Here is a 16747-nt window from a genome sequence, read left to right on the forward strand (position 1 = left end):
TGATTATGTACACAGCTACAAGTGCAACACTGAGTCACATTCCTAGGATAATCTGTCATTTAGTTGTGTTTTGTAGCCATTCAGGTAAGCACAGACAGACAAAGGCTCTGCATGTACCCAAATATGGACTTGTCCTCATGCCCTTTCTTTAAATGAAGTATTACCTGTCGTATTGTTTTTGTCCGGTCCTTGTTCACTGTTGAGCTTATATCTAGATTCATCTGAACTAAGAGCACTTGTATTGCAAGGTTCTGTGTCTGCAATAGACTCAACCCTTGTAACAAGCAAGTTAGTTGATCAATGGTTCCGCGACAAAACGGTGAAAAAACGAAACGCTCTAGTCTAGACACCCGTATGCCATGTAGTTATTGTATAGCCACTTTGCAAGAATCACAGTAATCCTTGGCCATCCTTGGCCATATCCATATAATTCCTGTGAATGTTCTATCTCGGCATCCAGGGATTGACGTGGAAGTCTGGGGAACTGGATGTTTTCAGTGATATGGAATGAGGTAGAAGTATGCTCCATGCATGAACTACACCCCAGCCCCCTCCCATAGTCTTTTTAACAAGCCAATGCTTTATTTGGCTGGACACACGGAAACAACAGCATGACACGTTCAAAGATTTAGACATGCAGAGGAAGTTGACGTGTGAAAACATAAACATAAAAATTTGACCTAAAATGACTTGACCTAATATTGGTAGAGGGATAACATGGAAGTTGATTATGTCTGTCCACGAAGGTAGTCAGTCAGACTCGATCAGAATGTGGTGGTGCTTTGCTAATTGAAGATGATGACGAAGAGGATAATGATAGCATTTCAGGATGAAAGATGCCTAAAACCTTTTCAATATGACATCTTAACTTCAAATATTTGATTCTGAACCTAATGTAACCCTGTGATGTGAAACGCAGCTCATAGCTCATGTTCACTATATTATGTAATCCCAGCACCCAGAACCAAATCTCGTGGGCACGCTGGTCTGGCCAGCTACGTCTGTCACGAGAGACTTACCATCATGAAATGACTGTACTCCATCTCATGTTGTTGGGGAAACGTTGCATGTTGTTTCAACACGACGGGTTGTCCCTCTACTTCCGCCCCCTGAATTATCGGTCCCTAAACAGCAATTCTTGGTTGTGGTCTGAGAACAGAACGGAGTGTTCAGGCTCAGTGTGGAGACTGTCTTTCCCAGGATGCCTCAAGTCAGGAGACTCTTCTTCACAGCATACAGTGTGTGTATGTGTGTAAACAGGACGTGTAGTTACTGTGGCATGGTGGCCACGGGATGTTTTTAAACAGCAGAGCTGTTACACAGCGTTGCTGGTTCATTTTCTCACTGTGGAGCTTTTCAGCACTCGGTACATTACACACTGTACTCTGCCTAAATGCAACCCGAACAAGACCGAAGTATGCCAGCGCATGCTCCATACGCCGCCTCCTCTTCTTCCTTCCCCCTATCTATTTCAATTGGCCAAATAATACGCTCTCAAACCATGTTTGTCAAGTCAATCTAATGAAGAGAATGGTATGAGGTTGTTGATGCAGTTTTAATGAAGATATAGTTAGTATGTGGCTTCCAGGATAAAGGTTTTTTGTTGTTGTTGCTTTCTTTCCCTAATGTGACCCACCACTCCACACACCCCACTCTGCCCTAATAATATGACCTCCCCTCCTCCCTTCCTCACACACGTCCCCACCACCACCACCCATGACGGTAAACACCCAACAGTTGATGTCAGGCTCCCTGTAAACCTTGTGGGTCTGTGGAACTATCATTATGTTCCCAAAACAGCCTGTGCTGGAAACCTGACCCCTAGAGCGGTTCACATTAGAGGTCATTCTGTGGAAGGGGTAATATTAGCAGCGTTTGCGGTAGCGTCACCGGTTAATGTGGATAGTTGCAAAATTCACCCGAATCGTCTCTCTCATCTCTCCATCCAAAATGTGGAGCAGTGGAGGGAAGCCACAGTGACATCTCTCCAGCAAATCAAAGTTTGTTGGTGGTCGCGTACACAGATTTGCACATTGCAGGCAACAAAATGCTTACAGTATGTTTCTAGCTCCAACAGTGCAATAATATCTAGCAATACCTTAAAAAATACACACATAAAGGTTCCTGTGACCCAGGGAGCCCAGGTTTGGAGAATCAGTATGCTGACGGAAGAGCTGAAGCCTGTTAGCTCAGCCAGAAGCTACACTATGGCCGTGTCTGAAATGTCACCCTATTCCCCATAGGGCCCTTGTCAAAAGTAGTGAACTATGTAGGTCGTAGTGGATAGGGTGCCATTTCGGATATAGCCTATTTCTACCTTGGCTGGAAGCAGGAAGCCAATGTTTGTTCATAGCAGCTGTACCTATAACTGTCTGGTCAGCTTGCTGATGAACAAAATGGCTTTTGGAAAGCCAGGGTGTGTTTAGACCATATCTATACAGTCTCCACCGTGGTCCTGGCTAGAATTCAAGAGAGAGAGACAACTTTTGCCTGTTTTATTGATTTTCAGAAGGCTTTCGTTTGGGTGAATAGAGCACCTTCTTGCTTTTAGACTAATTAAAATGGGAATTGATGGAAGATTCTATGATGCCGTCAAAGCTCTTTATCAGCCTCCAGTTGCCTGTGTTTAGGTTAATGACCTCAAGACTGGCGGATCGAACAACCCCTTACGGTGTAACAAGGGAGACGTACTCTCGCCCACTTATTTCCCACTACATGTTAATGATTTAGCCCTACAAATCAAACATGCTAAACTTGGTGTTAAAGTTGCGGATATATTCCTGGGATCTTGTTGCATATGCTGATGAAGTAGTTCTCCTTACCGGGACCGAAGATGACCCCCAGAATATGTTGAATATTGTTAGTTTACGGTGTACTAACTGGAGACTAGCGATAAATCAAGAGAGGACCCAGATTGTTCATTTCAGAAAGAAGGACGTGCAGAGAAGTGCACATATCTTTTCATTTGGTGCAACCCCGTTATTCTACGCTGGGTTCTATAAATACCTTGGTTTCACTGTAGATGAACACATGACCTTTGAGGATGGCATCAGATCACAGGCAGATTCTGCAGGCAGAGCCTTAGGGTCCCTGCTTATTCTTAGCCCTATACATTTTGGGTGTGTCCAGTGATGGACTTTGCTGCTGGGTTGTGGGGATCCAAAGTGGGCACTAATTGTAACAATGTTCAAAACAGAGCAATCCGCTGCTTTCTTGGTGTGCACGAACTGACTCCAAACCTGGCCATCTGTGGAGATATGGGTTAAGAACCATGTGTGGTTAGGCAAAAAGGTGACATGTTACGTCTATGAAACAGACGGATAAATATGGCAGCTGATGTTTGGTTTAAACCTAAACTTACACTCTTATCAAAAATAACTACAGCCCTGAACCATATGCTTAACCTGATTCTAACAAAAAAGCCAGTTTGTGCACAACTCTGATCCTCCCTCTGTCTATAGATACGGGTAGATTTAACAGAGTGTCTGAAGAGGAGAGAATTTGCCGACTATGTGATCTCGGGGGAAATCGAAAATTAAATCCATTTAGTGTTTTTATTGCCCTCTGTATGACTATCTGAAGAAAAAACGATTTGTGATAAGCCTGAAGTATTCTGGTTACAGGATGAACAGAGACTTGAATTGTTTTTTTCTTCAGACAAGGCGTGTTTGAGATGGCTGAGTTTGTTCATAATGCCTGGAGGAGAAGGAGAAATGTACTGTTTGTGTAGTGTGGCTCGATGTTCGCTGAACTGCCCATGATTACTGTATGCATATCATTTGTAAAATGTTATTTGGTTCTGTGGTGTCTGCTAGGCCCATGTGGGCCTTGCACCAGTAGGTGTATGACACTTAAATAAGTGATCTCAATCATCAATCAGTCAGGTACAGACTACAGTCTGGGATCCATAAAGTTCCTGTCGCAATGTCACTTTCTACCGCTAGGAGGCAGCACACATCTGTAGAAGTATGGCCACAGAACATTGAGGAAGGTTTGGAGTTTCAGAATGAAATGACTTGATATTTAATATTGGATGGCATATAAAGGCATTACCCTTGCAATTTCCATTGCTTTTATGTCAGAATCTTATATTCCATGTCTTAGACCGAGTCCTAGCCATATGCTGGCCCTAGCTGTTAAGTGTGTTGGGCCAGTAACCAAAAGGTGTTGGTTCGAATCCCCGAGCCAACTAGGTGAAAAATCTTTCGGTGCGCTTGAGCAAGTCACTAAACCGTAGTTGCTCTGGAAAAGAGTGTCTGCTAAATGACTAAAATGTAAAAATATGACAAAATATAAATATATTTGTTGCGCCACTGCACTGGGTTCTGTGACAGGATATGACATCAGAGACCAGGCCATTGCATTTGGGTGTAAGATGAGCAGGTGGTTTAGGTCAGCCATGGGGTTGGGTTGGGTTCATAATGCTAAACACAGAGCAGGACAGGGCTCCATTCGATTCACTCTTACATCAGGCCCCTGCGTTATCACTGGTGCAACCCTTAGGTGTCAAAGGGCACTGCACACAATGGGCCGGCCTACAGGGGGCTTGGATTTTTCAAGGTACTTTCAACAGACGGGCTGCCTGGGCTGTGTCTCTCTATCTGCCCAACCCATTCTCAAATGAGAGGAGTCCGTCCAGTTCAGACAAGCCAGAAGCCCGACAATGGGGCTAGATTTCACCTCCAGGCCAGACCAGACACAGTGCTGCTGGGAAAGTCCCGACTGTCCTGGGAATGATGAGGTGCTGAGGTGTGTCTTTTCACACAACCAGTGGGGGGAGAGAGGCAGGGGAGAGATGAGACGGCACAGAGACATTTCCTAGTAGTAGTCATCCTGCAGACTGTCTCAACCACGGAGTCTGTATAGTATTATCAGACAGATGCAATGACAGTAAACACCTTTACCTGTGCAAATAGATGCGCGGAAGGACATTATCATGAAAAGTACCTTTTTGTTTACAAATTGTGTAATTATGAAGACATCACCGAGACATTAACATCTGGTATCTACTTGTAGTCATCCTGGCTGTAGACAGCCTTCCAACCAAAGTAATCTTGGTTTAACCCAGAACTAAAGTCTCATGTAATTGGTCAGCTGCTCGATTAAGTTCTGTGTCCATACATGTTAAGAGAAGATATCAAGAAGTGCTAGAACAAAGAGTGGAACCGGAATGAGGAGCTCCACCCTTTCACTTTTGTAAGTTACGGCCCAATGTTCCTTCCGAAATTCTAAAGATGCAAAATGATTTGTTCAAATAACCAGAGATGAAAAACCCAAACACCAGAACTACTGCTGCTCTTTTTCTACGCGTGCAATTCAGTCCCGACAGATTCTTTCGGTTTGCATGCAGAATTTTTCCATGAGAGATTGGAACCACAGTAATTTGAACCACATAGCGATATTATCAGAGAGATACAAACTGACTGTAATGTGAACACCTTCACCTGTATGGCCAAATGGATGTGCCCTGTTTAAAGTTGGTGGCAGCTCAGTTGCCACTAGTTTGAGTGTTGCTCACTTCATTTTAACAGTGTGTGGAAACACTATGTTGTCATGAAAAGTATTTCTGTGTACAAATTGTGCAATTGTGGTATAAAAAACTGCATCTTAAAGAGAATGGTATTTGTTGCTAGGCAGCATATCCTAACATTATGAAGCATTTCACCATCATCGGAACATTTGAAGGAATCTTTTTTTATCTGAGTTATGCTGTTGACATAAATAGACTACAGCACAAGGGATTCTTGGGGTTATCTTGTATTCAGTTGGCTGATATACAATATATTGGCAGATGTCTTGTCAAATGCGTTATGGGGAATACGTTATTTATTCTCAGACCACTATTTATAAAGAAAGACATCTTAAAAACATGCTTACATGACTGCATTTTCTTAAAGATAAATTAGGTTTTATGTGTCTGGGGACCAGACAGATTCTTTTTTTTAAATATGATTGGCAACAAGTGACTTATGATGGGTCAAAACGCATTAAAACTTGGGGCCTCCAGTTTTGTAGTCCTGTGTTGTTGGCATGGACATACTGTAGAGCACAGTCATGCAAAGCACTCCTAGCAATCTCATCTGATTCTGGGCAGAAAGTGTGCATGCTCAGACAGATGACAAGAGCAGCACTCATGATTCAGCCCAGCCATCAGATCAATACTGCAGACGAGGGCAAAGGGTCACTGACACGTTATCAATCAGGACAGGAAAAAAATCCTATTCATCCATAAACTGTATAAAAAAGTTTCAGAAACTGTATAAATATTCCTCCATAAACTTAGTATGGATGGTATAGCCCTCTGTGCTCAGAACATTCTCCTAAAGTGTGCCAGAATTAAGAGAATCCAAAGTGTGCCTTTTACCATGCATCACAGATTTACACAGGTTTATACAGCCATGGACCAGCAGGCTGTATTGAGTGTGTCATTATGCCCCATTGCAAGCCATGTGCCTATAGACAATCCTTCCATACTACACAGACCACCTGCCATAGAGATACACAGTCATTTAGACACACACGTATGGATTTCCGTAGAGATACACAGTCATTCAAACACACAACATTACATAGTGTACGTACGATGGCCCATATTAGAATGCCTTGGGCATTATGTCACTAAGCCTGCTAGCTTTTATTAATGTCCCCCTCCCCGTTCAGTGAGAGCCGAGCGAGAGAGAGTGAGCGGCAAGAGAGAGTGAGCGGCGAGAGAGAGTGAGCGGCGAGAGAGAGTGAGCGGCGAGAGAGAGTTACCGGCGAGAGCGAGAGAGCAGAGGGAGGGAGAGAGAGAGCAGAGGGAGGGAGAGAGCAGAGGGAGGGAGAGAGAAAGCGGAGGGAGAGCGAGAGAGAGAGAGAGAGACGGAGAGAGAGACGGAGGGAGACAGAGAGAGAGACAAATTTGACCCCCATATAACTACCGTGGGATATGCGTCAAAAGCAACCTTGGGAAAGTCCTCTGCATTATCATTAACAGCAGACTTGTACATTTCCTCAGTGAAAACAATGTACTGAGCAAATGTCAAATTGGCTTTTTACCAAATTATCGTACAACAGACCATGTATTCACCCTGCACACCCTAATTGACAAACAAACCAAAATGAAGGCAAAGTCTTCTCATGCTTTGTTGATTTCAAAAATGCCTTCGACTCAATTTGGCATGAGGTTCTGCTATACAAATTGATGGAAAGTGGTGTTGGGGGGGAAAACATACAACATTATAAAATCCATGTACACAAACAACAAGTGTGCTGTTAAAATAGGCAAAAAACACACACATTTCTTCCCACAGGGCCGTGGGGTGAGACAGGGATGCAGCTTAAGCCCCACCCTCTTCAACATTATATCAACGAATTGGCTAGGGCACCCGGGCACCCGGCCTCACCCTACTAGAATCTGAAGTCAAATGTCTACTGTTTGCTGATGATCTGGTGCTTCTGTCACAAACCAAGGAGGTTGGTGACACAGATTCTGCCAGACCTGGGCCCTGACAGTAAATCTCAGTAAGACCAAAATAATGTTCCAAAAAAGGGCCAGTCACCAGGACCACAAATACAAAAATCTATACGTTTGGCCTAAACATCAGCGCCACAGGTAACTTCCACAAAGCTGTGAATGATCTGAGAGACAAGGCAAGAAGGGCATTCTATGCCATCAAAAGGAACATAAAATTTGACATACCGATTAGGATCTGGCTAAAAATACTTGAATCAGTTATAGAACCCATTGCCCTTTATGGTTGTGAGGTCTGGGGTCCGCTTGTCACGTCCTGACCAGCAGAGGGAGTATTGTATTAGTTTTGGTCAGGACGTGGCAGAAGGTCTGTGTTGTATGTGTTTTCTAGGTATTCTATTTCTTTGTTAGTCTGTGTGGCTCCCGATCATGAACAGCTGGTTATCGTTGTTCCTGATTGGGAGTCATATATTAGGAGTGTGTTTTTCACCTGGGGTTTGTGGGTTGTTGTATTTCGCACTACTAGTATCCGTATAGCCTGTGAAACTGGCACCTTGTCTTTATTCGTTTTCAGTGTTCTCTTTATTCAAATAAATAATAAGATGATGTATCCCGGCTGCGTTTTGGTCATCCATTCCCACCGCTCACCAACCAAGAATTCACAAAATGGGACAAACACCAAATTGGGACTCTGCATGCAGAATTATGCAAAATATCCCCAGTGTACAACGTAAAATACCAAATAATGCAGAGCAGAATTAGGCTGATACCCGCTAATTATCAAAATCCAGAAAAGAGACGTTCAATTCTACAACCACCTAAAAGGAAGTGATTCCCAAACCTTCCATAACAAAGCCATCACCTATAGAGAGATGAACCTGGAGAAGAGTCCCCTAAGCAAGCTGGTCCTGGGGCTCTGTTCACAAACAGACTCCACAGAGCCCCAGGACAGCAACACAATTAGACCCAACCAAATTATGAGAAAACAAAAAGATCATTACTTGACACATTGGAAAGAATTAACAAAAAAACAGAGCGCACTAGAATGCTATTTGGCCCTAAACAGAGAGTACACGGAGGGAGGGAGGGAGAGTTGTCGTCGCCCTCTTCCAGTAGAGCTCAAAGAGCAGCAGGAGGCTGTAGTACTGTGGATAAGAGGCTTGTTTTACCACCCGACGAGCAGAAAGTCTAAACAGTTTAAACACGTAATTAGATCAACCTAGAACAATACAGACTGGGTTGTGTGTGTGTGTGTGTGTGTGTGTGTGTGTGTGTGTGTGTGTGTGTGTGTGTGTGTGTGTGTGTGTGTGTGTGTGTGTGTGTGTGTGTGTGTGTGTGTGTGTGTGTGTGTGTGTGTGTGTGTGTGTGCGCGCGCGCGTGCGTGCGGCATGTTATCTGCAACATGTTATTTTTATGTTCATTGGTCTTGACTCTTGTCTTGCGAGCGAGGCGAAGTCTTGCGTCGTCCTCTATTTAACAGAGGAAATAAATGTGAAGCATCAAACGAACGCTGTTACTGTGTAAGCGACCATACTTATTTCTGTGGCACTAAATCCGATTTAGCGGTCCGATGTGACCTTCGTTGTTATGCTTTGCTCTGGTTGGGCCGCCCTATTAAAATGCCTGCTCGCGTTCTTGGATTGGGTGCCTGTTACACACATACATTGTTCAGGGACCTTCTGAGGTATAAATCACGCTGCAGCCGTGGTTAATGGATGGATGTATGTGTGCGTCTAAATTGAGAACCCATTCTCATTCACAACGATGACCTAGCCAAGAGGCGTAACATTAGAACAGTGAACAAACAGCACAACACACAATACCGCCAAATAATTCAACACTCTATATACATGTACAGAGGAAAGGTACAAATTCATCAGCTATACAACAATGAGACATTCACAGTGGGTTAGAGCAGGGGGAAAAAAAACAAGAAAACTGGCAGCCAAAATTGCAACACAGCCGACTTAATGACCAGCAAGGAGTGTGGTGGAATGAATGTGTCGAGTTTGAGGGTCTTTTGCAGCTCGTTGGGGGCGGGAAACTGGAATGAATGATGGCTATTGGATGTGCGGGCCAGTTTCCAGTGTGACATCTTAGTCTTATTGACTTTGCTGATAACTTCTTTATTAAGGGGAAAAATGTACTTCCATAACTGTGATATGTGGTTGTCTCACCTAGCGATCTGAAGATGAATCCACTTACTGTAAGTGGGTCTGGATAAGAGCATCTGCTAAATGACTAAAATGTACATGTGAAGATATGTGTACCAGAGCACAGATTGCTATTGGTAGTGGAGATGTTGAGGAGTGAGCTGAGATAGAGGGGGGACATGCCTAGGAAGGACTCTTGCTTTGTTTATGTGTGTGTGGGCGGTCGTGTGTGTGTGGGCATGCGTGTAGATTTATGAGGGTTAAAGCTGCGTAAAGTATGTTTGTGTGGGCTTAGGTCACCTTGCTGGTGGCGTGTTAGGTAATGTTATCCTCACACTCACCCAGAGTGAATGTACACAGGTTGACCTTTTTGTCATGAGTCTTGTCCTGGAGGCAGAACTGAGCAATTTCCCCTTAAGATAGGCCAAAATTGTCTATATTGTAAATTCATGAAATTCATTTGGTCTTAATTTAAGGTTAGGATGAAAGGCGCTGCATGGTCAATCTGACTTCTTCATTGGCCATACAGCATTTACGGTGATACGGCCTCTGCGGTAGTCAAGACTTTCATACTTCTTGCGCTTCGCGGAGCAGCACAGAGCTGTTGTGAAGGAAGTGGGTTTGTGTTTATACAGCACCTCCCGCCCCCACCTACCGTCAACCAATCATGGCAATACGGAGCAATGCAAAGCCCTCCGCATTGTTGCAAAGTTTGGGAAAGCACGTGGTGTGGAGCACGATTTGGCTTCCGCAAACTTCCCGTGGCTCCGCGATTGCGTCCCACCCTCCATACGGAGCCTCCGGACAGCATTGCCGGATCAAGCATAAATCAGCTACTAGGAATTCAGGTTAGCAGTGTGTTAAGGTTAGGTATAAAATCAGATATCATTACATTATGACTCTGCCAGCTAGTGACCACTCTGCAGAGCTGCCTCCAGAAGATTGATAATGAATACCGCTAACCTGAGAATGTACTCTACAGTCCGCTCACTGTGTGTACGTATGCATGCACTTCTGCATGTTCTTTGTGTCCTCGTTTGTTTTGTGCCTTTTTCTTATGTGTGTGCGCGAATGCGTGTGTCTCAGTGTATGTCACGTCTCTTTCCTTTTTGACTCACCCTATTGTGTATGTGCGTGCATGTACACACATGTCTACCAACCTCCATGTTGCTTTTGTCTATCCTCACCCCCATCCCTGCCCTCCAGGTGGCTGGACGTGGGCATGGCCCACCTGACCAGTGCTCCCTGCTGGGTGATCTACCTCCAGGTGATGCAGGAGGCAGTGTGGCCCGGGGGTGTCCTCCCTGATGGGCCCCGTCCTGACCGCAGCCTCATTCAGAGAGAAGAGACCAGGCAGCAGTGTCTGCACTGCCTCACACAGCTACTACCAGGTCAGTGTCTGCACTGCCTCACACAGCTACTACCAGGTCAGTGTCTGCACTGCCTCACCCAGCTACTACCAGGTCAGTGTCTGCACTGCCTCACACAGCTACTACCAGGTCAGTGTCTGCACTGCCTCACACAGCTACTACCAGGTCAGTGTCTGCACTGCCTCACACAGCCACTACCAGGTCAGTGTCTGCACTGCCTCACACAGCTACTACCAGGTCAGTGTCTGCACTGCCTCACACAGCTACTACCAGGTCAGTGTCTGCACTGCCTCACACAGCTACTACCAGGTCAGTGTCTGCACTGCCTCACACAGCTACTACCAGGTCAGTGTCTGCACTGCCTCACACAGCTACTACCAGGTCAGTGTCTGCACTGCCTCACACAGCTACTACCAGGTCAGTGTCTGCACTGCCTCACACAGCTACTACCAGGTCAGTGTCTGCACTGCCTACACAACTACTACCAGCCACCCCGCTAGGTTACCTGCCGCCCCGCTGGGCTACCTGCCGCCCCGCTGGGCTACCTGCCGCCCCGCTGGGCTACCTGACGCCCCGCTGGGCTACCTGACGCCCCGCTAGGCTACCTGTATGGGAACCATATGGGAATCACAGGTGTATTAGTTCATTGTACTGTCCCCTTAATGCCATTTTAATGTGTGTGTGTGTGTGTGTGTGTGTGTGTGTGTGTGTGTGTAGACCTGATTGCTGACATGCTGGGTTCTGAGAAGTACAGAGTGAGCTGGGATATGGCACTGGCATCTCTGCAGGACCCTAACATCAACCGGTGAGCCCTCTATCATCACTGGCTTTAGCATGTTGGTGTGCGTGTCAATGTCAATGTCACATACAGACCAAACATTGATCCATGTCAACTTCAGTCTGACCTGTGGTAACCTCTCCCCTCTCTCTGCGTCTGGGTGACTCTACAGGCACCTGATCTACTGTATCTGTGATCTGCTGTTGGAGTTCCTGATTCCAGAGTCTTCAGAGGAGGGCTTTCAGAGATCTCTACTACACAGTCTCTTTGGGGACGAAGAGAGGCTTTCTGCTTCAGCTTGACGACACACCAGCACACAACCCCTCTCTCTGCTCCCCTGTCACTATCCCTATCTATTACCCTCTACCCCCCTCCCATCCTGGCTGGCTCATCAATATGGTAACCATGGTCCTGCTGGGTTAATCAGAATGGGACCAGAGCTTTACTGGAGCTTCTCATGACGTCAGAGAAGAGAGGTGAGGAACGCGGAGAAGGGGGGATGAGGGGGAGGAGGAAAAGGGCTGGGGAGATAGAAGGAGGGGTGGGAAGGCTGGGAAATGGGCTCTTAAACTCCTTACACTTTATAGGCAACACTCTAAAATGACTGATGACACTTTATTGAATGTATTCTCAAGGCACTGTGTTGGTGATTGTGCTAATATTGTGTTTTAATTAGATGCTTGTGTATAGACACACATTTATGTAAATATGTATGTACAGTATATGCAGTAATTATTTGATGTGTTTATTTATTTATATGTAAAATGCAGTATGTGTGATATCAATAGATATACAGTGGGGTCTGAAATTATTGACCCCCTTGATAAAGATGAGCAAAAATGACTATATAAAATAAATAATTCAAATACTGAGCTACTGTATATTTTATGCAAATAAATAATTGGGAAATTATATTATTTTATACTAATACAATTGCTCAGAGAAAGAGATTTGGTTTCATAAGTAATATATACATTGACACCCCTGTTTTCAATACCATTCAATACCTCACCTTGCGAGGATTACGGCACAGAACCTTTTAAAAGGATTCGACCAGTTCCTTGATATCTTTTGTCTGCGCTTATGGACTGCCCTCTTCAATTCAAACCACATGTTTTCAATGGGTTTCAAGTCGGGAGACTGATATGGCCATTTCACAATGTTGATTTTCTGGCCAATTAACATTTCTTTGTGGATTTTGATGTGTGCTTGGGGTTATTGTCTTGCTGGAAGATCCATTTACGGCCAAGTTTCAGCCTCCTCGCAGAGGCAACCAGGTTTTTGGCTAAAGTATCCTAGTACTGGGTAAAGTTCATGATGTCGTTGGCAGGACCAGTGGAAGCAAAATAGCCCCATAACATCAAAGATCCACCACCATATTTTACAGTTGGCATGGGGTTATTTTCTGCCTATGCATTCTCATTTCACAAGGCTCCGTCCAAGGTCAACGCTATCTTAGATGCCCCGGCTCCTAGGAACGTGAATCAACTACGTTCGTTCCCGGGGTTACTGAATTACTACGGACGCTTTATCTCGAGCTTAGCAACGAAGCTGAAGCCGCTGCATCAGTTGCTTTGTCAGGACAAAACACGGAAATGGAGGAAGCGTTCAAGAAAACCAAGGACACACTCCGACCCATCCAACTAGCTTGTGATGCTAGTCCCTATGGTGTGGGAGCAGTCGTGTCCCATATCATGCCTTCCAGTGAAGAGACGCCGGTCGCTTACGCACCGAGGACATTGAACAAAGCAGAAAGTAACTATGCACAGATAGAATGTGAAGCCCGAAGTAATGTTTTTGGAGTGCGTAAGTTTCACCGGTATCTGTACAAATCTAAAATCAAAGATCATCGTATGCGGAGGAGCATCTTTGGATGCAAGTATTTTGATTTGATTTATTAGGATCCCCATTAGCCGAAGACAGCTAGTCTTCTTACTGGGGACCGACACAACGAAAAAGACATTACAGACAAAATACCTGCATTTAAAAACGTTAACATGTAGTGTGTGTTTATCTATCAGTTACACATACATGTCAGTACATACACAACAAGTAGGTCACATGAGGGAGAGGCATTGTGCCTTGAGGTGTTGCTTTATTGATTTTTTGAAACCAGGTTTGCTGTTCACTTGCGCTATATGAGATGGAAGGGAGTTCCATAAACTCATGGCTCTGTATAATACAGTATGTTTCCTTGAATTTGTTCTGGACCTGGGGACTGACTGTGAAAGCCCCCTGGTGGCGTGTGTGTGTGTGTGTCAGTGCTGTGTAAATTGACTAGGCAAACAATTTGGAATTTCCAACACATTGTTTCTTATAAAAACAAGAAGTGACGCAGTCAGTCTTTCCTCAACTCTTAGCCAAGAGAGACTGGCATGCATAGTATTTATATCAGCCCTCTGATTACAATGAAGAGCAAGACGTGCTGCTCTGTTCTGGGCCAGCTGCAGCTTAACTAGGAGTTTCTTTGCAGCACTCGACTATATGACTGGACAATAATCAAGATAAGATAAAACTAGAGCCTGCAGGACTTCTCTTTATTATGGACAGTCTTCTCCCCATCTTTACAACCATTGAATCTATATGTTTTGACCGTGACAGTTTACAATTGAAGGTAACACCAAGCAATTTAGTCTCCTCAACTTGTTTAACAGCCACACCATTCATTACGAAATTCAGCTGAGGTCTAGAACTTAGGGAATGATTTGTAGCAGAACGCAAAGGTGGGCTTTGTTGTTGTCCGCACACACCTACGACATCAAGTACTTCAAGTCAGAACTGCATTGCAACGCAGATGGACATTCCAGGTAAACACTACCTGTCAAAACCAGAGTCACGCCAAGTGGACGTCTTCTACGTCAGACAAGTGGAAAACGCACCAGTCACTTCAACACCAGTGTGGAGAAACGCCAGAAACGACCAGGTGTTATCTGAAGTAATGGACATACACGTCGACGTCGCGGGGTCCATTCAAAGACAGACTGTTTCTCGTGGTTGTGGATGCTCGTAGAAAGTGGCCAGAGGTTGCCATCATGAGGAGTACTACTGCAGAGAAGACCATCGAGAAACTTGGAGAAGTGTTTTAGTCGTTTCCGATCGCCACTCCAACTTGTTAGTGACAGCGGCGGCAGCTAGTGTCCCAAAGAAATGGTCACGTTCCTACAGGTGAATGGCGTACAATACATCAGGTCCTCACCGTATCACCCATCTACCTATTGGCTGGTGGAGAGGTTCATACAGACCATGAAACATGCCTTAAAAGCGTCTCAAGTCAAATCAAAATAATTTTATAAATAAGCCCTTCTGAAATTAGTGCACCAATAAGTGGAGGGTTGATATCCTTATATTTAGTTTAGAATTAGGGAAATTCATGAAATTTAACATTTTACATTTTATGGGCCAATTTAAATATCCTCTTTGGTTGAGCAACTGGCTCTTCCATTCCTTTCTCTTCCTTTACCTCAAGCCTTTTCTCTCTTTCAAATCCTGAATAACAGAGAAATGTATTACTTTAGAATATATCATTTTTCATAATTGAAATAAAAGTAATTATCTGAGCCTATTGGCTTTGGTTTGTAAAAGTTTTTTAAAACATTACATTTTACAAAAAACTACTAGAAATAGGCCTGAACCTCGAAAGGATTTAGGGCCTAATGTCAAGGTATTTGCGAAAATCGTTCTTGATCTAGCTACTTGCCAAAATATGTTTGCTAAACACACTTAACTACACCAGGCTTCAAAGTGCTTGAGCTGTGCAACTATGGACAAGTGCTGACGTTGAAATCGAGGGGTGTCATAAAGATGATGTCACAATTGATAGGCCACCTGCATCTTATATGGTACTGTACACGCAACCAGAGTACGCATGAAAAATAGTCTTTTGTAAACTGTCGAATTCTTGGGGAAAATGACTTCATAGACAAAGCATGTAATATAGCCTACATGTCAGATTATCTACTTTGAACCTCAGGTACTTTAGAGGCGCTGGCTATAGTCACGAATATAGGGGCAATATGGGATTGATACATCAGGTTTGTAAACAATGTGATTGTAAACATGGTTAAAACTATGATTGTGATCACATGGATGGTGCGTGCATACATAAGGGCGTCTATGAATTTGAGTGGTTACGTTTTTCCAGACCCATATCCCTAAGCTTTTTACCAAAACATAATGGCGGCGAAACCTTTGTTGTTGTTTGAATTCCTGATTGCCCAATTAACATTATGCTATCCCTGAATCCGCTACAGTATTATAGGCCCTTATAATACAAAATAGTATAATATGTAATTTTTTTAAGACGTTTTTTAAATGCATTGGGAACTAGCTTCCAAGACAGAATCTAAATTGACAAAGAATAACCGTAGATGCATTCGTTGCCTATCTTCGTTCTCCATTCAGCCAAACATGTATCGTATGTGTCCACTTGCAGGTGGTGTGTTTGAATAAAAAAAATAATGCTCCGTTATAAAAAAATACATCTAATAAATCACTCCATGAAGTATTCCAGCAAAGTGTACGCTGCCATCTTGTCTGTTTTCAAATCTTCTCTCATTCATTTAGACATTTAGATCAATGAGTGAAGATTTGAATTAGACGAGACAGAGCATTTTCTAAATTCAAACTCACCACCTGCAACTGGACATGGACATTTTAGAAGATACATGTTTTGCCGAATCGAGAACGAAGACAGTATATCGCAAATTCCAGGTTAGTTGGAAAATCTACGGCTGTGTTTTGGATATTTACATTTACATTTAAGTCATTTAGCAGACGCTCTTATCCAGAGCGACTTACAAATTGGTGCATTCACCTTATGATATCCATATCATAAGGATATGCAAACCTGTAACGCCCAGTAATGGATACCAAAAATCTTTGGTTATATCACATTATCTGGTTTGAGTTTAGTTTATTTTATTTTTACTGGGACAGTGTACATTAATCAACGTTTCAGTAAAAGTGCCGGTTTTAGCCAGCCGGCTAATTTTCAACC

The 16747-nt window shown here is 43.9% G+C and overlaps 1 protein-coding gene across 6 annotated transcripts in view; it reads left to right on the forward strand.

Annotated features, from left to right (window-relative positions):
* Positions 1-12663, forward strand: part of snx19a (sorting nexin 19a) — a 46132-nt gene extending 33469 nt beyond the window's left edge. For all 6 annotated transcript variants that reach the window (XM_029720111.1, XM_029720108.1, XM_029720109.1 and 3 more), the window contains 3 exons: positions 10810-10994; positions 11691-11778; positions 11924-12663. In XM_029720111.1, coding sequence (XP_029575971.1) covers positions 10810-10994; positions 11691-11778; positions 11924-12053 — 403 coding nt within the window. In that variant the 3' untranslated portion in view covers positions 12054-12663. The remainder of the gene's footprint in view (positions 1-10809; positions 10995-11690; positions 11779-11923) is intronic.
* Positions 12664-16747: the final 4084 nt, after the last annotated feature.

Source organism: Salmo trutta, chromosome 28 (assembly GCF_901001165.1).
Source record: "Salmo trutta chromosome 28, fSalTru1.1, whole genome shotgun sequence".
NCBI classification, from domain to species: domain Eukaryota; kingdom Metazoa; phylum Chordata; class Actinopteri; order Salmoniformes; family Salmonidae; genus Salmo; species Salmo trutta.